Below are 10,755 nucleotides of genomic sequence, written 5' to 3'. Positions count from 1 at the left end.
ACGTTAAACTTACCCTAAAGTTCCATTTACTTTACCCTAATATTACATCACCTTATCGTAAACTTACATTTTGGGTGCTACCATGACCATCTCCTCCACCTTTGAAGTAGTAATCCGATCGTGTAGAGTATCGTATCCGCTTCCACCACAAAATTCTGTGTCGGTTGCAGAGTCCAGGTGACCACCCCCTCTCCACCTACCCCCCACCCCCATTCCATTGATAACCTGCAATCCACCGCTCCATTCTCAGGAATTTTGTGTCTCTTGTGAAGTGATTTGGTAGGGATTTTCCCGTTTTCCTTTGAGTGATTTTTTCCCGCACTCGCGGCCGTTTACATGTTGTGCAGCAGAAACTTTGGTGGTCCACCCACACCAAACGCAACGCAAACCATGCAAAACATGCAAAAAATCATGCAAATCTCCTCAAACCCCCAAAAAATCCCATCACTCCCATACAAAACCGTACTACAACCTGCAAAATGCTCCCAATCATTGACTGTAACCTGCAAAAATACAACCTGCTAAAATACAACCTGCTAAATCATGCACACTAAAATAAAAATAAAAATCTAAAAAAAAAAAAAAAAAGAAAATCTTCCGTCCCACCACGCACACTGACCCGTCAGTGCCTCACCACCAGTAGTTCCCCTACCGCCCTTTTTACCCTCTCTTTGTATGGCTGGTATGTCCGTTGGGATTTTATATAATGACAAAGGTATCTGGGCGGTTAAGAATTGATTACAACTATTGTTTTGTGATTTTGCAGTGTTGAAGATAGTTGAACGAACCACATCGTAACAACAACAACAACAACAACTAAAATAATAATAATAGCAACAAATCTATTTAATAAACACTTCTTCTTGTTTCATTTCTTATTCTTTCAATTTGGAATCCATTTACTAGCATCGGTACCTAAAAAAGCCTGGTCAAACATTAGCTAGTGCTTTACCCATTTTTTTTTTCGAATTCGTTTATCCTTCGTCGTACAGACCAAGACCAGACTTATCATACAACTTGTGTGTTTTTGGTTGTACCCGTACCATTCCAACTGTTTGCCGGTATTATCTAGGTTAACTTGTCTTTTATTGAATTAAAAGACCATTCCAACAACCGGTTCTGTTACACAATAGAAACCTTCCTCCCTGGTAATATCAACAAATCCATTCATCCAGGTGATTCTTTTCATTCATCCACTAAATAACCAACCAACCAATAATCCCCCAGAAAACTGCCTCCCAGTACATGTACTTATCCATATAACCAAAGACCTTATTAGTGCATAGTCCCTTTGTCCTTATTACAATCCGTATTAAGTGTATCTAATCCTGTTATCTGTCTCCTCCAAACCCCCAACCTTATCTTCAGAATGACCTCCCAATCGTCCTCTAGTGGTGCTACCACACACACTCAGCAGAAGAAACGCTTGTCGTTGTTCTCTTTCAACTCGTCGTCGTCGACAGAGTCCAAGGAAAATGCCGCTAACAACAACGACTCTATCGCTCCAGAAGCCAAGCTGGTTTCTCCATCTGCTACCGCTCGTGTTCCTGCCAACGCTTTGGTCAACGAAACTGATGACAACTCGTCTCTTCACGAGCTCCCTTCTGAACTTGTTGGCAACCCAGAATGTCAAATCTTCGAGCGTCTGGTCCAAGACCTGGGTATCTTTGAACCCGGTGCGTTGAACAGACAACACAGCAATCTGATCATCTCCAGTACCTCGTCCGGTGGTGCTCCAGGAAAGAGATCCAGATCCTACACTCACAACTCTATTTCTGCTGGTCTGTTCTTCAAGACGGAAGACTACATTCCTCCAGCTTTGGATGCCACAACTTCTCTTTTGAACGATAAAGATGCCAATCTTGATGATGTTGAAATGATTTACTCTAACAGAAGAAACTCGTCTGTTATCGGCTTGAATATGGCTCTTGGAAGACCACTTTCACCTTCCCGCAAGAGTCTGGTCTATTCCATGCACAGTCAGCCAATGCTTCAATTGAACACAGATCCTGGCCACCTGCAATATTCACAATATCCACACAACGCACAGCAGGTCCACTCTCCTGTCAGTCCTCCAAAGATTAGCAGCTCTAAGTCCTCTCTTAGCTTCTACTCTTTTGCTGATATGATCAACAACGACGAGTTTGCTCGTAGACCATCATTTAAGACATCTTACAGTCAAGGAATAATACCTACAGTCAAGTCTTCACAAAATACTCACAATTCCATTCCACCAACTTTCAACAGAAACCCATCGTTGGCAAAGAACAGAAGCCTGCTGACTTCATCTCAATTACTGTCGCAGTTACTGTCTAAAGATAAAGTTTTAAAGAGACTTACTAACATCAAGGGAGCTAATGCTGGTAATGGTACCAACAACAATTTGACTAAGTTCTTAATCTCCCCAGAGTCTTCTGACCTGGAGGATCAAGATGCTACTTCGTCAACCTCGAACTTAACTACGAAGAATATCAAGCCAATTTCGAAGGTGCCTACTTCTTCAAGTGTTCACAGCGATGCTGCTTTAGCTCAACCTCCACACCATCGTGGTAGTGGTGGAAGCAGAAAGTCAGTTAGCTCAGCAAGTTCGCAGGCTTCAGGTTTCATTCCAGTTCTTTCACCAAATTCTGTCCTTTTTAACGACAACGATAGTCTCATTTCGACTTCTATTGGTGATTGTCTTCGTCAGACGACAACGGAAATTAACGGTCATTAGGGAATGCAAGAGAAATGTATGATGAACATTCTCTAGTTCAGTTCTGTATTATAGTAAGTTTATTGGTGTCAATTCAGTGACACTGAAAGTGGTGATAGTGTAACTATCGTTGTTAAGTTGTTTGATTTATGAGTTATCTTTATCCGTTGCGATATTTGGGTTTGTCTTCCTAATGATTATTATAAAAGCGTGAGAAAAGGGTCTCCCCCAAGTGCTATAAGCTATAGAGATTTTTCTATGTTACTACAAGATTGGCCCGGTGCTATGCTACAGTACTTGAGGTGTCATTATTGAGTTTTTACAAGGAAATGTGTATATTGGGCAGCGGTACCAGGCTAGCTATGATCTGGTGTTGCTGCCAAACGGTGTTATATCCATGTTCACTCTGGATACTAATGCAACTCCCCCTGTGAAAGACAGGCAGAGAAATCCGACTAGTGTGTTTTACCCGTCCTATATTTTTCTATGTTAGATTATAAATATAATAGTAATAATAAAATGAGTGTATCGTGAAAGCAGATATTCGACGACAGACCTAAAATTAGCTATGCCATCATATCAAAGAGCTCCACATCCTCCTCTACTACGCCATCCCTGAATAGAATTCCGAATCAGGATAATCTTACCGGTAGTTATCGCTGCAGTGAAGAATTAGCAATACGGGGGTGAGTTTACGAGATTTTTACAAGTGGTAGCTTCTCGCAAGGTTAGAAACAATGGATACAATGGACACACACGAGTCCATTGCACACTACCACATGACTACAAAAGTTATCATGGAATAATATAGAAGATTCAATTCTTATAGGGGGTCACTATTTTCACTGGACTTGCTATCTCCATTGATTATGCGTTTTTGACTGAAAAAACGGAATTTTTAGCGGAGAGGCATCTCCACCATTGACTACAAATGGCTACTATAATAGAAGTATTTTAAACGAGTTCTTAGAAAGGAGAAACTTGAATTATATCCCTCAAGCTTAAACTTTTCACTATGTGGGTCTTGGCCCCAAGGCCTACGGCCCAAGGCCCAAGGCATAGTCTTGTCACAACTAGTGCCGAGAAGCGAAATGATTTAAAACAGTTCCATGCCGTTGCAACACCGACCCAGACCCAGGTATATGCTTTGATCACTTCTAAAAAATATACGTTATCATACGGTTTCTATCGACATTCCTGATCACTGATCTTCCTTTTGCATTCATTGGTTACCACTTATCTCTATGGTGATCTATTTCCGGGTAACCCCGTATTAGCTGCTATGGGCAGTCTGCAGCTTAATCGGCGTCTGTTGTGGCTTTATTATTTAGAGAAGCAGACTTATTTTAGTAATTGAGAATTGATGGATAGGTAGAGGTTGGAAACTTCACCCCACTTTTCACCCCCTATTTGCATAATTGCATAAAATGTAGAGTGGAGAGGGCGGGAGAATACAAACTGCAGACATCAAAAGTGGGGCGGCATCAGACAAAAAAAAATTGCGGTTTATGGATCGGGGTCAGACAAAAAGTTGGAATTGCAACTTTTCCATGAGAGATGACGAAGCGACTCTGTGCCATACGACAAGAACCTGGAGAGGAAGAAATGTATGAAGAAGAGAGACGGTAGCAGGGCTATTGTTAGAAAGTACCAGTAGTGTAGGTGACCGAAACGAGCAGTCAATGTAGTTAATGTAGTAAATGTTTGAACACATAATGGCTGAGAAAGGTCAAGAAGTTAAGGTAAATAACCGAGGTTTTTGGAAGCCGAGCCTTAGCTGGCGTGTATGATTCCATAGATAAACGAAGAAAAACATATATGTTGATAAGATATATAAGATACATAAGCCGACTGGCATGGCATCGCAACGGCATGTTTCACCATATTTGGTATTTAGAGAGTTTCAAGGTGGCAGAGTAGCAGAGAAGCGGAGTTCACATAGTCAGAGTACAATGATTTCAATTTTAATTTATACTTGCAGCTCGAATTGGTTCATACCAATCACAAGAATTTTTCAAACCTACAATATGTTGTTCTCAATACTAATTTGCTTGAAGTGTACTGTGAAGTTTATTGGGGTTTAATATGAATCAATTCTGGTCCTAAGTTTGAATAATAAGTGAAAACACTGTATCAGAATATCATGGTATCAAGGACCAGTGGAACGAACGGCTTAGTGAAAAATAAAAAAAAAATGCAGAAGTAGAAAACTACTCTTCAGTATAAGCATTCCGAATATCTGTTATCTATGGGTTACTTTTAATTAATTGTTCAATCCCACGAAGATTGTCGTCATTATCAACGAAGTTTGATACTAACAACGAAGTTTGTCCCTATCAACAAAACAACAAACATTGTCACTATCAACGAAGTTTGTCCCTATCACTAGGTGTATAGGAGTTCACTTCTGTCTCTCTCTCTCTCTTTTTCACCTTTCCTTTGGTTAAATCTCTCTCTCCTACGCTTGTCTCTCACTCTTAAGCTCGTCTCTTTCTTACACTGTATCTCTCTCACTTTTATAATTGTATCTCTTCTTTATTGTATTCTCCGTCTTCATTATATTCTCTGTCTTCTTCATATTGAACCCTCTTCTTCATAATGAACCCTATTCTTCATATATTACATCTCTTCATTATAATGTCCCTCTTCTTTATAGTCCTCTATGTCGCAAAAGTTGTCCATTTACTATGTCCACGAATGTCTCCTTAAGCCCCATATATGTCGCAACACTTATCAACATGTCGCATTTTGAAAAAAAATTAGAACTCATCGCTTACTTAACAGTATAGTGGGAGTGATGGATGTGTCGTTGAAAGGGTACTAAAAGAGAGTATTAATAGCATTCAAAAGATATTTTAGTTCTAGCCATAAAACTAGATTAACTCCCGGTAATTCATACACTTTTATTAAAACACAATGATCAGGAAACAAGCCAGAGAGAGAAGAGAATACCTCTACAGAAAGTCGCTTCAACTCAAAGAATCAGCTCTCTCCGAGAAGAGACAACAGTTAAAAGCTGCCTTGGCTCTGGGTAAACCGTTGAATAAAGAACTTGCAGAAGATGCTGAATTGCAGAAGAACTTCATTTACGACGAAAGTGAACAAGCAGAAAACGATATCGACGACGAATACTCTGCTTTAAGCGGAATAGCAGACCCAAAAGTCATTATAACAACCTCTCGTGATCCTTCAGTAAAATTGCTTCAGTTCTCCAAAGAGATCAAGCTCATGTTTCCAAATTCTCTCAAGTTAAACAGAGGTAACTATATCATCCCAGAACTCGTAAAGTCCTGTTCCAGAGTTCAAATCACAGACATGATCTTATTACACGAACACAGAGGTGTTCCCACATCCATTACAGTTAGTCATTTCCCTCATGGTCCCCTGGCCATCTTCACATTGCATAACGTCAAGTTGAGACACGATTTGCCGCAGCTAGGTAACGTTTCGGAGTCATACCCACATTTAATTTTCGAGAATTTCTCCACAACCTTGGGAAAGAGAGTAGAGACCATACTTAAGCATTTGTTTCCACCAGGAGCCAAGAAAGACAGCAGTCGTGTGATAACATTTGTCAACAACGACGACTTCATTTCAGTGAGACATCATGTCTACGTCAAGACGAAGGATGGTGTAGAAATTAGTGAAATCGGACCAAGATTCGAAATGAGATTGTACGAGATCAAATTGGGTTTACCAGACAATAAAGACGCTGATGTGGAATGGCAATTAAGAAGATTCATCAGAACTGCCAACAGAAAGAACTATTTATAGACATGTACTATTACAGATATGGTAGACAAATAAACCAGGTAGCATAGCATAGGAATACAAGGAAACTGAATTCTATTATAGATATTCTCTATTAACTTCTAATAAATAAGTCGTTCTTATTACTGATATCACTAAGATATTTAATTAATTAACATTAAGTACACTGTGACGGAGTGTTTATTTTGCTTCTTTCTTTTCTCGCCTATGCGTTATGTCTCAGGTCTTCCACCTCTTGAATCTCTCTTGAGGCCGTAGTCACTATGTACAGTGGATTTTCGCTTACAGTTGGACCAATATCGCCGGACCGACTTCCTCTGCTTGCTCTGCTTCCTCTACTGGCCCTACTTGCTCTACTCGTTGTTGTATACAACAGCGGAGACCTTGCAGCATTACCAACCGAAGAGCGTCTTCTTCTGAAAAGATTTCCTTCTAATGTCATTACTCTTCTCAAGATATGGTTCTCGCCCAAATTATCAAACGTACTAGCACTGATTGTATTGGCTCTTTCCATGGTGTTATTTCTCCTTATAGCATGATGCTCTTGGAGATGATCTCTTCTCTTCATATCGGCATCTGGCAACATGATAGCTCTGTCCAAAGCATATGGCAAACCTCTATGCCTACCTCTAATCATCATAGCAATGATAACCAACTTGGAGATCACTGTAAACTGTGATGAAAGCGAGGCATTCACTGTAGGATAACCTAGAGACAACCCAACCGTACCATAGGCACTGATAATTTCAAACAAAATGGAGAAAACCGTGAAACGAATGTCACCCTTATTCAACTTAGGACCTTCTGCAATGCAGATGATGAAAAGACCCAAGAAGATAAACCAAAGATCGAAAGACAATTGGTTTCTTAAATGGGCACCAATGAAAGTCTGTGGGGTCTTTTCCAAGTCATCATTTTCATTGTCATCTTTTAAATAAACACCAAGAGACTGTTCCTCGTAGACGTTGGTACGTCTAATGGAGATAGCCAAAGGCAAAACAGAGATATACATCATGATCATATAGGAAACCTGAACAGCTGGATGCAATTTCGATAAATCAACAACAGCAAACCCGGCAGTTCTAGTACTAAACGCCTGGAAAAGACCATCGACAATTCTGAATCCTACAGGGATTTCCGTGAGATAGTCATTGTTCAAGTCTAGAAGAATGAAAAGGACCAAATCGACACCGTTAAGAACAACCAAAATAATGAAAAGCCACCAAGTTGGGACGGAAGGGAACAATAACGTGAAACAACGTCTTGGATGATCTAATAGGAAACCAAGCGACTCTTTATACAGTGACAATGGCGGAGCTATCTTGAATAGAATCCAGATAAGGAATCTCAAGAACACAGGGAATCCTGTGTTACCTATGACAACAAAAAAGGCTGTCACGATCATAACAAAGACAGACTTGCTGAATGTCATCATAGAGTCGGCTGTAAGCGTTATTCCCAAGTCATTAAAAGCTGTTTGAGCAGTAAAGAATGCCCACCAAGTTGGAGAAATTCCCTGGGCCCTAATCTTTTCTATGTATGCCTGGCGCATAAGGACCCAGGGAAGAAGTAAAGTGAATGCAAGGATATGGAATCCGATGTAGTAAGCCAACAAGATCTTGATGAGAAGTTTCACAGCTCTGTATTCTACTCCTCCAAGTTCTTCCTTCTGTTCTTCGGTCATATGAATAAATGTCGAGTTACGTCCCACAGTAGGAACCCACGAGAGATAGTTGGTACTCATGACTCTGCTAAGAGGCTGTCCGTCTTCAGAGTCGTAGCTTTCTTCCTCATCTTCGGTGTCATAGGACTGGTTCGTATCGTATCCATTATCTTCACCATCGGTTACGTCTACGGCAGTTCCAGACCCACTGAAAAGTGACACTGAAGGGGTCTTTATCCTTCTGAGCTTACCCTTTCTCCGGTTCTTACGCATATTAATCATTCTTTCAAAGGTAGGAGACCTCACAAACGAATGCTTTCTTCCATTTTCGGGCCTTTTAAAGTCCTTTCTATTATGAACAGGAAGTTGCAAATGCTGTACATGACGCTCAGGACTGTGCTGGTCATGATCATCTTCATCGTCAATGACTGCTTCTTCGTCGTCCTCTACATCAGCGTCTCCGTCGGCATCTTCTCTGTCATCAGTGACCTCGTTCTCAGAATCGATGGAAACATCGTCCATTTCGTCGTCGATGTCCTCATCGACTTCTTCCAGACCTCCGGAGAACGATCGTTTATTCTTAGGCGATGTAACTGTGTTCTGGCCCGAGTTCGAGAATGTTTTCCTCAACCGGTTTGACCACTGGCTCTTTTTATGTTTCCAAGGAGCTCCACTACTTCCACGATGTCCTTTCTTATGAAATGTTGATCTCTTTTTCTTCGTATAGATCGGATTACGACTGTCTGAGTTTTCAATGACGTTTGGAGGTTTTATAATGAGAACGTCATCCTCATCATTGTTATTTGCGTTATTGGCACTGTTAGAACTACCACCTGGTCCCATGCTATGTCTACTACGACCAGGACGATTATCCAAGTTAACAAACTGAATACCTGGCCCGCTGTGAGTGGTATTAGCATTAGAACTATCATTATTTTGCTTGTTTGAGGTGTTATTCTTATTGTGCTTGTCTTGCATGATAGCAATGGACCTATACATGTCACTAGGGTCGATTTTTCGCCTCTGTTTCGAGGGCTGGGGCAAGTTACCGAAGGTGACCTGTTCATTGGTGTCCAAGGCCTCATGATGATCATTTTCAGCTGGTTCTAGTGATCCCAATGGGATAGACTCTCCTCTACGTCCGTTTGGGTTACCAGCGTCATCTCTGTCTTCGTCAGTATCTGACGGTTCGCTGATGTGTTCTACACCATCATATGCCACCGTATGGGGCAGAGGCAGCTTCGGTATCAGCGAAGACGACTGTGGCAGGGTGTTTTCGATGTTTATCACCTCATCTCTGTATCCTGAGGACTTATCTTTTTTGGAGACATGTTCTGAAGTCGGGCGAAAGCCTAGATTCTGGTTATTGACGGTATTCAACCGAGTAGCGTCCATAGAATGGGTTCTACTGGCCAAAGTAGCCTGTCTTCTCATCTTGAAGTCCAATTTGGACTTTTCTTTGATGTTATCGAAGTGTCGTTCGAACCAGTATAATCTTATGAAAAGTAGGGATCCGTGGATGAAAATGGGAGTGGTTAGTGTCGCTATTATGTAGATAAGGATCTGTTGGTACAATGCCAAAGTGTTTGTATCGATTGTATTCAAACCAGCTTGCGTAGAAGCTCCTCCGGTGAAGAACAAGGCATCGATGTAAGGGACGTTACGAACGGGAAAGAAGAGAACCGATCCAAGGAACGTCCAGGTGATGATATAACAGTAATGAGCCGATCTGAAGTTCGGGATAAGCACTCGTATGTATGGGTCTACCGTCGAGGCAAAGCGATGGATCTGGTTACGAAGACGAAGGCCCCATTCTCTTTCGATTTGGAACCTTCTATATCGATTGTAGAGTTGTTTTATTGAGTCCATTTCAAAGCATTTGAGTGTGGGAATTGGTGTAGTTGGTGGGTTGGTGTTGAACGGTTTGAATGGTTGGTAGATTTGAAGGTTTAGCGTATGTTTATGAATGAAGTTGATCGTAAGTGGATGATATCAAGTAGTCGGTTAATGGTATCAATAGATGGTAATGATATTGAAAATGGTAATGATATCAAGTAGTAGAATTAATGGTATCAATAGATGGTGATGTAATGGTAATGATATTGAAATTGGTAGTGATAATGATTGAAAATGCCAATGCCAATGATAATAGTAATAGTAATAGTAATGGTAATGGTAATGGTAATAATACACTGTTAATGATACGCTGATAAATGGAAAGTATAATGAAAGTTATCAGTTGGTAGGTCTAATGGTAATGGTAATGAATGTTCTTGCCAATGATAATGATAATGATAATTATTGAACCGACAGGAAGTTGTAATGCTGAGTTAGACTGAGTTGCTTGTTGACGGCGGTATTAAGATTACTATTATTACTGAATGGAAGTCAGTTTAACCAGGAACAGTTCTTCTGCAATTGGTGATATCAAGCGTTGAAAGAATTAGATGATATGATATGGTGATGTTAAAGCAAATCAGTGATGGGTTATGATGATGCAATGACTTTAACCACGAGATGACGAGATGACGATACGACGTCGGTGAATAAATAAGTATTAGCAAGTAATTAGTATTGGCGATAGCGTGGGAATAAGATATCGAAGTACTACCAATGAAAAGATGAG

General features: G+C 40.6%; 3 protein-coding genes across 3 annotated transcripts; 2 read left to right on the top strand and 1 right to left on the bottom strand. All coding sequences in view use genetic code 12, as the record gives it.

Moving 5' to 3' along the window:
• Positions 1–1,038: 1,038 nt before the first annotated feature.
• RJT20DRAFT_44334 (beta-1,6-N-acetylglucosaminyltransferase) lies at positions 1,039–3,213 on the top strand. The gene has a single exon (XM_064920169.1). It carries the CDS (start codon positions 1,370–1,372, stop codon positions 2,714–2,716), a length of 1,347 nt encoding a protein of 448 aa, XP_064774485.1. The 5' UTR covers positions 1,039–1,369; the 3' UTR covers positions 2,717–3,213.
• A 2,269-nt stretch (positions 3,214–5,482) lies between these two features.
• Positions 5,483–6,547, top strand: IMP4 (snoRNA-binding rRNA-processing protein). The gene has a single exon (XM_064917242.1). It carries the CDS (start codon positions 5,612–5,614, stop codon positions 6,467–6,469), a length of 858 nt encoding a protein of 285 aa, XP_064774484.1. The 5' UTR covers positions 5,483–5,611; the 3' UTR covers positions 6,470–6,547.
• A 124-nt stretch (positions 6,548–6,671) lies between these two features.
• TRK1 (Trk1p) lies at positions 6,672–9,998 on the bottom strand (the record flags this gene model as incomplete). Its single annotated transcript, XM_064921609.1, has 3 exons — positions 6,672–6,781; positions 6,863–8,962; positions 9,056–9,998. 3 exons carry the CDS (start codon positions 9,996–9,998, stop codon positions 6,672–6,674), a joined length of 3,153 nt encoding a protein of 1,050 aa, XP_064774483.1.
• Positions 9,999–10,755: the final 757 nt, after the last annotated feature.

The sequence above is a fragment of the Scheffersomyces xylosifermentans genome, assembly GCF_036884685.1.
Source record: "Scheffersomyces xylosifermentans strain CBS 12540 chromosome Unknown RJT20scaffold_4, whole genome shotgun sequence".
Classification (NCBI taxonomy): domain Eukaryota; kingdom Fungi; phylum Ascomycota; class Pichiomycetes; order Serinales; family Debaryomycetaceae; genus Scheffersomyces; species Scheffersomyces xylosifermentans.
This window is presented reverse-complemented; position numbering and strand designations above follow the sequence as displayed.